The sequence below is a fragment of the Lontra canadensis genome, unplaced genomic scaffold, assembly GCF_010015895.1.
Source record: "Lontra canadensis isolate GAN:19392208 unplaced genomic scaffold, GSC_riverotter_1.0 scaffold230, whole genome shotgun sequence".
Lineage (NCBI taxonomy): Eukaryota > Metazoa > Chordata > Mammalia > Carnivora > Mustelidae > Lontra > Lontra canadensis.
In genome coordinates, this window is record NW_022631224.1 from 524,495 (window position 1) to 539,919 (window position 15,425).

At 54.2% G+C, this 15,425-nt stretch overlaps 3 protein-coding genes across 5 annotated transcripts; 1 reads left to right on the forward strand and 2 right to left on the reverse strand.

The window, feature by feature from the left end:
* Positions 1–300: 300 nt before the first annotated feature.
* On the reverse strand, positions 301–1,676 carry APOA2 (apolipoprotein A2). Its single transcript, XM_032849488.1, has 4 exons — positions 1,669–1,676; positions 1,440–1,515; positions 1,028–1,160; positions 301–497 (listed from the first exon to the last, which is right to left on the reverse strand). Exons 2-4 carry the CDS (start codon positions 1,489–1,491, stop codon positions 380–382), a joined length of 303 nt encoding a protein of 100 aa, XP_032705379.1. The 5' UTR covers positions 1,492–1,515; positions 1,669–1,676; the 3' UTR covers positions 301–379.
* A 2,602-nt stretch (positions 1,677–4,278) lies between these two features.
* TOMM40L (translocase of outer mitochondrial membrane 40 like) lies at positions 4,279–8,923 on the forward strand. 3 transcript variants are annotated; one of them, XM_032849486.1, is made up of 10 exons: positions 4,279–4,483; positions 4,622–4,872; positions 5,163–5,230; positions 5,529–5,621; positions 5,949–6,050; positions 6,200–6,305; positions 6,482–6,604; positions 6,720–6,796; positions 7,007–7,109; positions 7,251–8,923. In XM_032849486.1, the coding sequence occupies exons 2-10, from the start codon at positions 4,758–4,760 to the stop codon at positions 7,388–7,390; spliced, it is 927 nt and encodes a 308-aa protein (XP_032705377.1). In that variant the 5' UTR covers positions 4,279–4,483; positions 4,622–4,757; the 3' UTR covers positions 7,391–8,923. The 3 variants fall into 3 exon arrangements, with proteins under 3 accessions (XP_032705377.1, XP_032705376.1, XP_032705378.1); XM_032849485.1 differs by having other exon boundaries at positions 4,279–4,405; XM_032849487.1 differs by having other exon boundaries at positions 4,279–4,405; positions 4,722–4,872.
* Positions 7,983–12,466, reverse strand: NR1I3 (nuclear receptor subfamily 1 group I member 3). The gene is given in 11 exon segments (XM_032849489.1): positions 7,983–8,238; positions 9,093–9,198; positions 9,310–9,426; positions 9,522–9,667; positions 9,887–9,974; positions 9,977–10,025; positions 10,241–10,353; positions 10,356–10,409; positions 11,541–11,671; positions 12,002–12,141; positions 12,265–12,466. Coding segments are annotated over 10 exon segments (1,041 nt in total). The 5' UTR covers positions 12,109–12,141; positions 12,265–12,466; the 3' UTR covers positions 7,983–8,108.
* Positions 12,467–15,425: the final 2,959 nt, after the last annotated feature.

Sequence of the window (15,425 nt, forward strand, 5' to 3'; positions counted from 1 at the left end):
ACTTTCCTGCCTTTCACTGTCCCTTGTGCAGTGCACAGGCTAAGCTTTTGTGCCGAGCAGATCCCAGGCTCGGGGAAGATGATTTGGGCATGAAGAAGAATCATAGACACCACTCCCCTATTGTTTCCACCAGCTGTCTCTTCATCCCTCCCTCCATTCCGCACACCAAACCCCTCTCCTAGCAGGGGCAGGCCTCTTGGTCCTCCCCTCACCGATACCCGTACTTCTCTTCTCCCAGTCCTCCAAAGCACCAGGTTCACACCTGACTCCTTCAATATTTATTGTAGAAAACAAGGAGCGTGTGGGGGAGAGCACTCTAGGCTGGACCAGTGGGTGTTCTAGTGGCCAGCTGGGGATAGAAGACAATGGTCTGGATGCCTCATTGGGGGGCAGGCTGTGTTTTGAGGTCCATGAAACTGCTCAAGAAGTTGATCAGGTCAGTTCCGGCCTTCTTGACCAGGGGCGTTAGCTGCTCCTGTGTCTTCTCAAAATAAGCCCTGTATAATCAAAGGATTAGAGGTCAGTGTGAGAGACCCTAGGCACTGGCAGGGGACTCACTGGCGCTGGGAGGTGAGACCCAGCTCCCCAGACTCTAGGACCTGGGCCATCCTGTTATGTAACCCTCCCAGGAGGGGAGGCAAGCCCTCCGTCGTGTAGAGGAACAGACCCTAGAGATAAAAATTCAAAGCCTAGTTCCCGCTGGCCCTATCTGTCCAAGAGGTCTGTGGGATCTACGAGGTGGTGAAGAATTTGTCTCTCCAACTTAAACCTCATCCTCTCTAACCCCCACCCTTGAGCTCCAGCAATCTCCCATCTTCCCTTCTTTCTCTCTAAAGCTCCCTGGGCCCCGATCCCCGATCCCCTTTCTTTCTTTTCTCTTCTCTTTTCTTTTTTTAAAGATTTCATTTTTTAGCAATCTCTGCACCCAACGTGGGGCCCAAACGCACAATCCAGAGATCAAGAGTCGCACGCTCCACTGACCACGCCAGCTGGTTGTGCCCCCCAAGTTCCTTTCACTGAGACTTACTTGGCCTGGGCCTGAAGCTCTGGGCCCTTGGCCTTCTCCAGCAGGTCCTGGCCATAGTCGGTCACCGTCTGGAAGTACCGAGAGACCAGGCTCTGCAGATTTGGTTCCTCTGCCTGTCTCCTAACAAGAGCCCCTGCACACACATGCACACAACACACACAGGGCTCATCAGCTGGGTCCCCAACAGGGACCTGGCAGAAGGCCCGGACTCTGTTGGTAGCCAGCCCCCACTCCCAGCCCCCTCCCCAAACAGGTACCCAGCTCCAGGTCTTTGGATGAGCTCTCCGAACCTTTGAGAGGGGGTGATCTTGCTCTGGAGCACTCAGTGCTCCTTGCTAGGAGCTCTGACAGATGGGAAGCCGGAACCCTAGCACCTTCTCCTTCTTGGGATCCCTTTCCATACGACACCCACCTTCAAGGTTACAGACGGTGAGGAGCAACACAGTCAGAGCAAGCAGCTTCATGGTGGTAACAGTGGGGATGGTAGCCTGGAAGCAGTTGGGAGTGGGGGAAGAATGAGTTTCAGCCCCTCTCCAGAGACTCCTACCTAGGTGCCCACTCCGACCAGTTTCCCTCCCTTCCCACAGTTAAAACCGGGTCCTCTCTGGATCCTGGCCACACCACTCACTTCCTTACCCTACCTGGTCAGCGTCTCTCTTTGCTGTCTGTGTCTGGCCTGGCTGGGGAGATGGGGCTATATACATTTCTGCTTCCCCACCCCCCTGTCAGGTGATAAGGACTATGGAAGGGCCCCATGGGACAGGGCCACCTTGGAGTAAACAAGTTGAAGAAATGGGGGAGGAGAGGACAAGAACGTGGGGGATCATGGTGATGGAGGCGGGAGGCATGGGTGTGGGTGTTAGTGGGCGGAGGCCAAGGGGGCATTCTTCCGGCTTACTGACACTCACTCTTTCGGGGTCTGGGGCTGGCACTCTTTGGATTCGAATGCTGCAGGAAGCAGGATTCCTAGTTTTCTTCCAGAAAGCCCTGGCATATCAAACCCTCAGCCCTTGGTAACTTTGCCCCACTGTGGCCAGATTTCATCTCCCCAGCCCTACCCCCTTCACTACAGCTTGGCAGAGAGGTATCAGGGAACAGAAGAAAGGGGAAAGGGATGAAATCGGGGGCAGGCGAATCAGGATTAGGAGAATGTTGGAGGCCACGGCACCGTTGGAGGCGTGGATCAAACCAGGCCCTGACTTGTGTCTCCTTTAAAGTCCAGAAGCCTTGATAAGGGGTTAAGGACAGGAAAGTTGAGTAACACTGAGAAAGGGTCTGTGCTATGTGTCGTGCACTCGCCTATGTGACTTCCCACACACTCTCCCTACAGAAGGGAACAATGTGGTCAGGGTCCTGAATTCTTAGTTGGTCCTCGTTGTTCCTGTACTTTCCATAACCCACTCCCTGGTTGATTGTAACTTCTTGTAGCTAATGGTTTTAGCCGTGATTACCTGGCATCACGAGATTTGTTTGTAGTTAATGTAAGACTTGTTATAGGAACTTGCGGTTATCTGACTAGATACTGATGTATATTATTCTTTCTATTGTGATCTGCCTTATAAGTGCTTGTAAGATGTGGAATAAAATCGGCACTGTGGGACCTCCTCCTCAGTGCTCCTCCTGCCCCCATCTCTTTGTCTCTTAATTTCTTTTCACCATCCTCTTACTCTCACGTTCCTGATCGAATTGTCGCACCGGCCAAGACAGGAGAATAAGGGTTAGGGTCAGAGGGCAAGTGTGATTGAATCTGTCCTGCTTTCAGTTAATGTGTAATGAGATGAGGGAGAAAACACGGAGAGCCCAGAATAACCCTCTTGAGTGCTGATAAACGTGTAGACCCTACCTCTAATAAAATAAATTCAGAAAGTAGCCTCTGCCTTCCCCTTCCCAAATGGTGGGCCCTGGCAAGAAAGGAAGTTAATGAGAGTCTTCTACCAAGGATAAAGGCTGAAGTTCCTTGGTCACTGGATTACCTTGTCATACTAAGGTGATGGTCAGTCAGTGTGAGTCAGCGGGGCCAGAGCATCCCTCTGACCGAGGCCCCAGCCCCAGCGCCAGCTCTGCCTGTGAGGGAGGACAAAGGTACATCCCCCAAGCCCAAAGCATTTGTGTGAAATCACCTAAACAGATATCTGAAGCATTTGTATCTTTTACCCTTTTGCCCTCAAAGTGTACATAGAACATTCTTTTTTTTTTTTTTTTAAGATTTTATTTATTTGACAGAGAGAGAGAAGGAGATCCCGTGTAGGAAGAGAGCAGGCAGAAGCAGGCCTCCTGCTGAGCAGAGAGCCTGATGCAGGGCTCAATCCCAGGACCCTGGGACCATGACCTGAGCCAAAGGTAAAAGCTTACCCCACTGAGCCACCCAAGCACCCCATACATAGAACATTCTTGAGAAACGAAGATGGGGCTGTGAGGGCTAGTGAGGGAAGTGACCCTGGGCCAAAAAAAAATCTTACTCCATCTTCAATTATTCCTCTGGAGTGCTTAGTATTTGAAAGACACCCCCACTGACGGTTCTTGGTTCAGGAGTGGACTGCGTTTGGGAGCCAGAGTCCATATTCCCAGATTTTATTTGCCTGAGCAATGAGGGAAGGGTTAGCCAATGAGGGCAGTTGCTTCACGGAATCATCCTGCTAGAACTAAGGCTGCAAGTCCTGCTCCTCTACCCCAAACTCTCACCCATTCCCAATCCACCAAGAGAACTAGAAGGTGAACTTGAGAGAGGCGTAGACCTCCGCGTCCCCATGGGGAGGGCTGTACTTGCGAGTAGTACCCATCTGGAGGTGTGTGCTGTGTACTGTGGGGGGCTGTGAGGAGGCCCTAAGGGGTTCGAGGTAGGGGCAGCTAGGAGCCATAAGAACCAGGGTTCCAACGCAGAATTCAAAATCATTCCCTCTGCCACCCTTCACAAAACGGAGGCCTCCAGGCTGTCCCGCGAAAGGACTTGCAGCAGCCCAAGCTCCAAGACTCTCCCTCTGGCGTCTACGACGTTCCCAGCGTCTTCCCGACTTTGTTGAGGCCGGGCGATCTCAGGCCATCTACCAATCAAGCCCCGCCCGCCTCTGCAGTGCCTGGGTTGGAGCTCTCTGGACCCGACTCTGCCACTCCTTTGCTTCCTTCTCTCCCATTGGCCCCTGGGAGACGGAGGCAGCTTTTTTTTTTTTTTTTTTTTTTTTTAAATCTTCTGGGCGGGGCCCAATCAAGGGAGGGTCGGGTCTTTGATGTCTTTTTTTTTGCCCGACTCCAAGATGGCGCTCATGACCACGCTGAAAGAGCAGCGTGAAGCCGCAGTCCTGCCATTACTCAAGATGGCTGCCCCCATCAAGATGACCGGGGTGTGCCGGGGGAAAAGGGGCAGCATGATAGTCTGAGACGGTAAGGACTATTGCTTCATTGCCAGACTCGCGTTGGGGTCTAGGAATGAAGAACAGGAAGACTGGGAAGCTGGGTGAGGTCTGTGATGGGAGCTAGGATTAGATAATGGGGGAAGGGACGGGGTGACAGGTGGGGTGAAGAATCAAAGATGGGACGGGAGTGTGCTTGGGGTTCAGTCTCCCCACCGGTGCCCTCTCCCTGCTCTTCCTCTTCCAGGTCTAGCATCGGACCATGTGGAAGTTTCTGGGACTGGGGAGTCGGATGATGGGGGGTGGGACCCGTGCGGGCTAGAGGGAGCAATAGCGTCCTTTCTCAGGCTAACCCCGGCCCCTCCCCTGTTCTCTGGACTGAAATGGGGAACACACTGGGCCTGGCACCGATGGGGGCTTTGCCCCGCCGGAGCCCCCGTCGAGAGGAGCCTCTGCCCAACCCTGGGAGCTTCGATGAGCTGCACCGGCTATGCAAAGGTGAGAACTTGGCATTTGGGTGTCTCACATTGAAGGGGCAGAGGAGGGGAGGGTCTTGAATGCTGGGTGTCCAGTGATGGGAGCAGGAAAGGGGAGAACCCAGCGGAGGCATCCAGCCTCAGGGAGGATCAGGTGCCCACATGGAGTGGAACATTTCGTGGTAGGACTTGAAAGGAGGTCAGTTCCTCCAAAGTGCTTTCAATGGGATTGAAAGGGGAGACTCCGTCTTGGGGTAGGGGTTCCTTGTCTGTGCTCATTCCTCCGCTTCCCCTCCCCTCCACCCCCTTCAGATGTGTTCCCAGCACAGATGGAGGGAGTGAAGCTCGTTGTCAACAAGGTTCTGAGCAGCCATTTCCAGGTGCTCCCACTTCTCTGGCCCTCCTTAAGATACTCCCTGCCTATCCCCGGATACTCTCCTCCTTGCCTTTGTACTCAAGCCTTAACTAGGCTCTGTGGGACAAATGAGGGAGGATGTGGGGCTCTCTTTACTTCCCTCGCCTGTGAGACTTGTTGCTTTTAGTTTCGGTGACCCTCTGTGTATGTTGGAATGTTTGGGATTCTTGTAAGGCCTTCTGGATGGGGAGAAGGAGAGGGGTGGAACGGGGCTTGAGGTGGGTGGGAACATTTTCCTTCTCCACTGACTTCTCTTTCCTCAGGTGGCTCACACCGTGCACATGAGTGCCCTGGGCTTGCCGGGGTATCACCTCCATGCGGCCTATGCAGGAGACTGGCAACTTAGCCCTACCGAGGTGAGAAGTCCTCACACCCGGGTCATCTCCCTAAAAGTCCACCCAGATCTCAGGTCTAGAGGAGGAGGAAAGGAGTGTGTTATGGGGAAAAGCCCACCCAGGACTTGGGACTAGAGGAGGAGGAGAGGAGTGTGTTGCAGTGTGCAGGGCACCTGCCTCTGTGTTTCCTCCGACGGGAGAGAGTGGGGGAAACATTGGGGTGAGGAGCCGGAGTCTGTCTCTGTGGTTCCACTAGGGGGCGCTGGGTACTGCTAAAGAAATCCTGGCCGGTGGGACCGGAGCTGAGCGTGCCCCCAGCTCAGTCTTGCCCTGTACCCTCCTCAACAGGTGTTCCCCACTGTGGTGGGGGATATGGACAGCAGTGGCAGCCTCAACGCCCAGGTCCTGCTCCTCTTGGCAGAGCGGCTCCGAGCCAAGGCTGTCTTCCAGGTGACCCACGGTTCCCGCTGCCGTCCGCTGAAGCATTTCCCCTTTCTCCATGAGTGTGCTGCGCTGGGGGGCTCCAGGGGGAGGAGCAGGGCAGGTGTGATCGTGCGGGGTGGGAGGAGAAGGCTCTACTGCTTGTTCTGCCTACCCAGACGCAGCAAGCCAAGTTCCTGACGTGGCAGTTTGATGGCGAGTACCGGGGAGATGACTACACAGCCACTCTGACCCTAGGGAATCCTGACCTGATTGGGGAATCGGGTGAGGAACTGGGACGGGGTGCTTTGGATCTTGGCTGCTCACTTGCTGATGTTGGCTCTGTCTCCTCCTCATCTGTACAGTTGAGGGATTAGAAAGTGCTTGGGCAGGCAGGGGTAGGGGAGCAGGCCGGGAGGCTGTCCCTGCGACTGACTCCGTGTCTCCCTGCTACCCCACAGTGATCATGGTGGCTCACTTCCTGCAGAGCCTCACCCATCGGCTGGTGCTGGGAGGAGAGCTAGTTTATCACCGGCGGCCAGGCGAGGAGGGCGCCATCCTGACACTGGCTGGAAAGTACTCGGGTATGGGGTGAGGGGGAATAGTGACAGGGAGGGGAGATTCTGAACTCGGTGAGAATTCCTGGCCTGTGTCCTGCTACAGTAACGCTCCTTGTCTCCTGCGTTTTGGTTTTTACAGCGGTGCACTGGGTAGCCACACTGAATGTGGGGTCAGGTGGGGCCCATGCAAGCTATTACCACAGGGCAAACGAACAGGTGAGTCTACTGGTGCCATTCCCCCACCCCAGCAAGCCAGTCGTGAACTTGTGCCCCTGCAGACCTCCACAGGCCCCACTGCCCTGGGATTCTTCCCACCCACGCCACACAGATGCTTCGCGCACACATCCGTTCCGCCGAGCCCCCGTCAGGACTCCTCTGGTCCTCAATGGCACAGATCCTTCTCCCATCCTTGCCCGTGGTTCTCAGGTCCAGGTTGGAGTGGAATTTGAGGCCAACACAAGGCTACAAGACACAACCTTCTCCTTCGGTTACCACCTGACTCTGCCCCAGGCCAACATGGTGTTTAGAGGTGAGGGTTATTGAGATGGCGTTCGGGGGTGCCGAGGGACTAGGGGGACAGAGGGAGGAGGCAAGCATCCTTCTGACCTTGCTCCTGACCCCCGTCTCTAAGCCTGTGAAATAACCTCGTGCGTATCCTATTCTCCAACAGGCTTGGTGGACAGTAACTGGTGTGTGGGTGCTGTGCTGGAGAAGAAGATGCCCCCCTTGCCCGTCACCCTGGCCCTCGGAGCCTTCCTCAATCACTGGCGCAACAGATTCCACTGTGGCTTCAGCATCACTGTGGGCTGAGGTGCTCCCAGGGCCCTCCCCTCACAGACGCTGGAACCTCCGAGGCAGGTGCCCTAGGGCCAGAGACTAGGCGCCCTCTCCAGAGCGCACCTTGCCGGTGACCTCTGGGTCCCAGGAGCAGAGCAGGGGATGGGACCGCGCCCTCCTCAGAACTGGAGCCGCCACAGGGGCAGCTGCTGGGGCCGTGGTGTGTGGCCCCCACCTCTGCCACTGGCTCCAGGGTCGTCTTCCCATGCTCTTGTGGCTCTGGACTAAGGGAAAAGGATTAAGGGGTGTGTCTGGCTGACTTTTCTCCCCTCACATCCCCTCCTTCGTTTTCCTATCAATTAAACTCCTAGCTCCTTCCCCTTCAGAGCAGAACAGGCTGCGTGGGATTGGCTCCCTGTCCTGTTTTCCATCCCCAAGTCTAGGGCTGGGACAAAGAGCTGAAGGGCTACATCTTTGCCCTCAGAAAGTGCCCCCCATCCCCAGAAGGAGCTTCTTTACCTCTTAGCCCTGAGGCTTCCTCCTTCCCATCTTCCGTGCTCCCAGAGAACAGCTCTGTCCCCGTGGTCCTCCCCCACCAACCCCAAGACTGCATGAAGAGGTAGTTACTGCTTTCGTCTTTCATTGCAACCACTGGGCTCCCTTCCTACCTGTTCCAACCTCTGGCCCCAGCATTTTCCCCTTTCCAGTCCAACGTGTCCAGATGGGCTGTGGAAGGAGGCAAGCGGGGGCCTCAGCTGCAGATCTCCTGGAGCAGCGGCATCATGGCGGACAGGCCCTGGATGTGCTGGATTTGGTACCCATATGCGTTGTTAATGCTGCGGAGCTCAGCCAACAGGCCCAGCAGCTTCGCGTACAGAAACCTTTGGAGGAGGTAGTGGGGTCACCAGGGAAAGAGGAAAATAAGGTAGCTGAGAGTCTTGTCTTGAAGTCCTGCTCCCCGGCACTTTCCCTCAGTGAAGCTAGGTCTGAACACTACAGAAAATCATGCTCTGGTATGACAAATCAGCAAAAATTCCCAAGGTCCCCGAGGTCTCCTCTCACCATGCCCTTCTTGAATCCAGAGGTCTCAGGGCCAAGTGTGAAGAAAGCCCCAGACTTGGTCAGAACTGCAGCTCTGTGGAATCTATGGATCTGGCCTTCTAGAGCAGGTTCTAGAAGGTGGGTGTGTTCTGTGGTCTAAAGCGTCCCTCTTCTGGCCAAACTGGCTCGTTGAGGAGCACGTGAGAACACGCGGAGCCTACCTCAGAGCCTGGATGGAGCCTGGACGGCTGAGCCAGAGCCTGGCTTTGCCCAGGAATCTGAATGACCATGATAACTTCAAGGGGGGGATGAAAAATTAAAGGAAGGGGCCAATGGAGAGGAAGGGGAGGGCCAAGGAAAGAGCGAACAAGAATCCTGGAAGGCTGCTTTTAGCCTGGAGTGGACGGGTAAGGTGATGGGTGTCATCAGTCTCAGGAATGCTATCATACAGAGCCTGCGAGCTACGACTTTGCATCTCTACTGAATAAAAAAAAAAAAATCTGGAAAAAATCAGATGAAACAGCAGTAGGAGCGATTCGGATGCCAGACCCATCTGAGGTGCGAGGGAAGGACTCGGTGCCCCCAAGGAACCTGGTTTCTCAGAGGGCAGGACAGCAGAAGCATTCCCCTGAGCTCAGTGTTTCCCTTGCCTTCCTGGCCGGCGCAGGCTCCGAGCCCCCAGGCTCCCGCATACCGACCCCCGGGCCTTGGCTGCTGCCCTTTGATGTAGCTCTGCAAGGTCAGTGCCGTCACCTCTTGCAGACGATCGATCTCCTCCCTCCGGGTAACCCCAGGCCCGTCTGGAAGACAGCGGGTGGGAAGGATGGGTGGCAGCGGGCAGGGATTCCCGGGGCTGGGAGTCCGGGCAGGGGTGGAGGAGCAGAAGCTTCTGGGCTTTGGGGGGTGCTCACCGGGAGAGAAGAGGGCCATGGCGGCCATGAGCACATACTCGGGCTCCTGGAGCTGGAGTCGTCTCAGTGTCGCATGAAAGCGAAAGAGCAACTCTAAAAAGTCTTCCTGGAAGCCCGCTGTGGGAGATGCTGGTCTTAGGATCCTCCTGGTCACCCCGCCACAGGCCTTACGCCAAAGGACGCGCGCCCGCCCCGGCTCCAGCCCCCCTCACCATGGACGCCGTCTTCCAGCGTGTAGCAGAGCGGCCCGCAGAGGAAGTTTTGTGTTTGGAGACAGAAAGTGGTACTGAGTGCGATATGACAGATTTCGACCGCTGCTCCCTTGAGCAGGGAGATCTGGTCCTCCATGGGCAGGGACCTGAGGGGAGCAGGCAAGAGCCTTTTAGAGAGGGGAAGGAGCTCCCAGTTCTGGCTGAGATACTTAAGACCAAAGGAGGGAATTCAAGACCCCGCGCTTAGAAAGGCAGTAGGAAGCGTTAGCGGGTCAGGGACTGGGTGTGTGTGTGTGTGTGTGTGTGTGTGTGATTATAATTTATTGGAGTGTTTTCCTCCTGGAAGGTAAGGGGAGGTCACGTACCGGAAGAGAGGCACGTCCTTGGTGAACTTGATGACTTGCTGTACCATGAAGGTGTTGACCTCCGCAAAGTGCGTGGGCAGGGGCCGCTCGGGGACCGGGACGGGCGGCGCTGGTGATGGATGAGCAGATGAGCAGGAGGCTGCGGAGATCGGGGCCCGAGTGAGTGGCCCTAGTCCCAGGGGTCGCTCCAGCCCTGTCTTGGGCTTCTGGGTTGAGGAGCCTGTGGACGCTGGGGTTCTGGAGAAGGCTCGTCCTCTGTCTTGGGGCGTGGGACACTGCTGCCCACTCCCTCTGGACAGCCACCTCGGTTGCCCTTTTGGTCCTCTTTCAGCCCGAAGTCCATGCAAGGCTCACCCTGAACTGCACGAACTGGTTAAACGTGGTGCCCACGTGGCAGCTGTGAGCCCCCAGGAGTGTCCGCCCCAGCTCCTCCTGCTCCTTGCTCAGCTGCGCAGGGACTTGCCGGGCCGCCGCTGGGCCTGCTTCGCCCGCCGCGCTGCCAGGGCTTCTGCCGACAGGATCGCTGTGCCCAGGGAAGATGAGGGACGATGCTGCTGAGGTCCGCAGAGGGCATCACCGTCTCTGCCGGCCCCCACCCTCGCCCTCTGTCTGGGAGCCCTTGGGCATCGGGTACCCTGTGATGAAGGATGTGGGGAGGGAGCAGCATTCCTGGGGCCTCCTTGGGCTTGGCTGGAGTCCTAGAGGCCCCAGTGGTAAGGGATCCCTGTCCTCTCCCCAGCCCCGCAGGCCCCGCTGGGGAAAACAAGGTACCACTGGGGGGTGGGGAGGGGTGGACAATAAAGTAGTCACAGTGAAGGGAGATGTTTGGCTTCTGGGCGACCAGCGAAGAGGGAGAGCTCTTGGTTCCTAAAGCATCACCTTCTGTTTACATAGCCCTAAACGGCAAGGGTTCTGAGGTTAAATCTCACTGGATGAAACAACCCAGTGGGTAGAGGGTAGACAGGCCAGGGGTTATTATCCAGATTTTTCAGACACATAAACAGGCTGACATTCTGGTGGCAGGTCCAAGGTCACAAGACACTAAAGTGATGCAAGCCAAGATTTTTTGACTCCTACGGTATGCACCGGTCCATATTGAAGAGTAGTGCACTATCAGCGGAAAGGAAGGGCTTGGGAGTCAGAAGAGCTAAACATGGACACTGTAACTTTGTAGCCGAGTGGGCTCCAGTGACATCGTCTGGCGGGAGCAAAGCCTCACTACGGGGCACAGAGAAATGACATGCGATGATTCCTTCAACAGTTACCACGTACCTACTAGGTGACACGTGCTATATGTGAGACACACAAAAGTCAAGCTGTAAGGATATCTAGGGAAAGCATTCTGGGTGGAGGGGATGACAAGGGCAAAAGTCCCGAGGGGTGTGTGCTGGGTGTGCTTGAGAGTGGCACTGAAGTCAGTGTGGCCGTGAGCGAGGGAGCAAGGTGGGCAGATCAGGAGATAAAATCCGGGAGGCTGTCTGTTGGAGCCAGACCATGAGATCTTGGATTACAAGAGAGATGAGGAGCGGAATAGAAACATCATCTGACTTGTTTCCAAAATCTTACTCTTCTTGTGGGAGAACACGCTTTGGGAACGAGGATAAAGCAGAGTGACCTTGTCCGTGGATTCTGGTGTCGGTAGGGGCCAACTCACTTTCCGTCTTCATGCCAGCGTCCAGGCATTTCTGCAACCGGCAGGCTGGGCAGTGGCGTCTCTGGGCCTTGTTGACCTTACATCTTCCAGCAAAGGGGCAGGTGAGACCAATGCTTTTGTTGACTGTTCGTCTGTGAGAGATGGAGACTTTCGTGAGGGTGGTCACGGATGGCAGTGAACAGGTGGCTACGTGAGGGGCTGAGATGACACCCTGACTTGGTGTTTGCAGGTAGTGGGTAAGGGGCTGTGTCCACAGGACCAACAGCAGCCTTCCCTCTATCATTCTATCACCGATTTATGCAATGTTGAGGTTGACGAGATGTACCACGCTAGCCACAAGGCAGTTAGCCTCTGAGAGGCAGGAGTAACGTAGGTGGACAAGCTCGGGCATGTGCCACGGCTTAGAGGCTGCCCAGTGGGGAGTTTGGGAGGTGGTTTCTCCCGGGGCAGGGGGCTCTTACCTGAAGAAGCCCTTGCAGCCCTCACAGGTCAGGGCGTGGAAATGATAGCCTGTGGCTCGGTCCCCGCATTCCACACAGCTCCTCGGCCCATCCTCTCCACTGGCCATGGCTTCAGATGTTGCGATGGCTGTCACAGACCCCTGGATGTGGGAAGGGTTAGCACCTGGGACGCTCTTCTCCCCCTTCTGGGGGACCTCTTCCTGACCCTCTGCATTATCTGCACCTTATTGCTTTTAGTCTCTGGCCCCCAACAGATCCCCTACCTGCTATTCCTAGGCCTGTCACCCGCAGGCCAGAGGATCTGGTGTGGGCTGCCTCTCCCCAGACTGCCACTCTGCCCCTGCTTTTCCCTTGGTCTCTGGAGCTGCCAGCGTTTGCAGTCAGAGATTATGACCCTCCGTACCTGGTAAACAAGGAACTTCTGCTATGTGTGGGCTGCAGCTGGTCTCTGTGACTACATAGATAGGGCACAGACTCTGGACCCAGGACAAAGGCCCGGGTGGGAGGAGTTCCCAGCATGCCCATGGGGTAGGTTGCTGGCACCTGAGGAGGGACCCTGTGGGGGAGAGACCTCATGACTAGAAGCTGCTGCTCATCAGACCCAGGGGGATGTTCCCTACTGCTGAGCTCCAGGCTCGACCTGTAAGCCTCCTTTGAACCTGGATCTTGGACAAGCTGGGAAGAGAGAGGAGAGACAGAACAAGCTTTTTCACGTGCAGTATGACAATGGTGAAAGAACAGGCATACCAATTGCACGAGGCTCCCCAAAAGGAAGATTCTTAAAAACAGATTGGGGTCAGGTGCTCAGGTGGCTCAGTGGGTTAAGCGTCTGCCTTTGGCTCAGGTCATGATCTCAGGGTCCTGGGATCGAGCCCCTGTGGGGCTCTCTGCTCAGTGAGAAGCCTGCTTCTCCCTCTCCCTCTGTCCCTCCCACCATTTGTGCTCTCTCTCCCTCTCAAGTAAATAAAAAAATCTTAAGAGAGAGAGAGAAAGAGAGACTGAGGTCTGTTTAATAGCTCAAGCAAAGAGCTAGTGAGGTCTATACTTCCTAACTGGGAGGGCTCGGAATGAAATGAGGGCGGCGTCTTAACAAATTAGAGGTGGTACTTCGGATTGATTTGAGGACTCTGGCCCCAAGCTGGCTTCATGGGCATGTGACCTGTGCAGTCACATAGGACCCTGGCCTAGAGGGATCTTGGATTTGGTTTAATTCTCTGCCATTGCTGTCTTGAAATTCTCCATGATTTTTGAACAAGGGAATCTGTCGTTTTTCAGTGGGTCCCACAAGTTATGTTCTTGGTCCTGTCTGCAGCCAAGATGAAAGACTTCTAATTAATAGGTTTAAGAATCACAAGTAGGAGTCTTCAGCAGGGTTGTCTAAGTGTTCCATCAACACTGCAGAATATTTTTGCAGGTGTGAAGTGTGTGTGTGTGTGTGTGTGTGTGTGTGTGTGTGTGTGTGTATTCTCCCAATATCTATGAACAGAAAAAGTAACTCAAAAGCTATTTGGATATTTTGGGAATGGACAATATGTTGGTTACATCTATGTTGGATAAATCTGGTATCATACACACGCTGGAATAAAGTCCAAAGCTGAGTCTTCTAATTTGAAAGGTCTTCACTGCAGATGTCCCCAGTTGTTTGCTCTTTCTGCACTTCTACAATCTTTTCTCACTAGAAATAAGCATCTTTCTTCCTTCCTCCCTCCCTCCCTTTCTTTCTTTCTTTCTTTCTCTGGTTCTGTCTTTTTCTTCCATTAAGAGTTCAATTATAATTTATGTTGCCCTAAATTTGAGTTTAAAACCCACACGCAGGTTGGAGTCATAAAAACAGAGACCGAGGGAAGAGACAGAGCCTTGTTTAGGTCCCCAGAATGGACTGTGTAAACTATTACATTTTGCAGCAAGCAGAGTTCCAGAGAACACAGGTGCTTAGGTCTGCTTCTTGGGAGATGCTGAGCACATCTTGGTGTGTGCGTCTATTGGTATGCTCGCCTGAGTGTGGCTGTGAGAATGTGTGCTAATTCATTTAATCAACAAATATTGACAGAGAACCTACTATGTGGTAGACAGGAGGGATGAAAAGATGAACAAGATGCTCTTCTGGCCTTACGGAACCTCGGTGTGCTGGTGAGGAAGACAGACCTTCACGCAGATATAAAGAAACATGATCAGATCAAAGATGGTGCTGTGCACAGACCATATGGGACCACAGAGGAGGGGTACCTAATCCGCTTTGGCAGAAAGGTGTTGAGGAGGAGGCAGGAAAGGCTTCCTGGAGGAGTGACAACTGGGCTGATTTTGAAAGGATCATGAGGAGCTAGGTGAAAACAAAATGCAGTTCAGGCGGAGAGTGCAGGCTGAGAAAGTTCCAGAAGCCAGATACCAAAAGGTGTGTGTGAGGTCGAGCCACAAACAAGCCTCCTCTGCTGGAGCCCAGCGTTTTGGATTGGGGGTGGGAGGGGAGGATTCTGGAGAGGTGGGCTAGGAGGCCGAGATGTGGGCAGGGCCAGCTCATGGAGGAACCCCTGTTTCCCAGAGTAAGCAGCTTGAGTCCATCAGAAGGCTTTTGAAGAGGAAGCAGAGAAATGACATGAGCAGACCTATTCTGGGTAGATTGATCTTATTCTAAATATCTTAGGTCGCTGGCTGTTTGGAAGACGGATTTGATGGTGCTGGACCCGAGGCAAAGGGACCAGTAAGAGAGCTATTGCCATAATGTTGTTGGGAGAAGATTACTCCTGACCTAGCACAGCGGGAGGCTGCAGAGGAAGAGAGGGTTTTCAGAAATACATGGGAGGTGCAGTCTTTGGAACTTGGTGGCTACTAGCGTGTGCTGAGGAAGAGGAAGAGGAGTCACGGATGACTCCAGGTTTCTAGCATGAGGGGTTAAGTGGATGCGGGTATCATCTCCTGGCGGAGAGATGACAGGAGGAGGGCGGTGTTCTGCATACACCCACCAGTTTATTAGCTGAATTCACTTGGATGTCACACACGCATCTCAGATTTGGTAGGTCTTAAAATGGCGCTGTACAATACCTAGGGCACAAACAATGAAATAAAAAAATATACAAGTAGAACCGCATCAAACTAAAAAGCTTCTCCACAGCAAAAGAAACCATCAACAAAAGGAGGGGTACCTGGGTGGCTCAGTGGGTTGGGCCTCTGCCTTTAGCTCAGGTCATGATCCCAGGGTCCTGGGATTGAGCCCCGCATTGGGCTCTCTGCTCAGCAGGGAACCTGCTTCCCCGCGCCCCCCACCTGCTGCTCTGCCTACTTGTGATCTCTATCTGTCAAATAAATAAATAAAATCTTAAAAAAAAAAGGCAAAAGGAAAAGGCAACCTACAGAATGGGAGACAATATTTGCAAAGGACACATCCAGTAAGGGGTTCTTATCCAAAGTATATAAGAAACTTAATAGC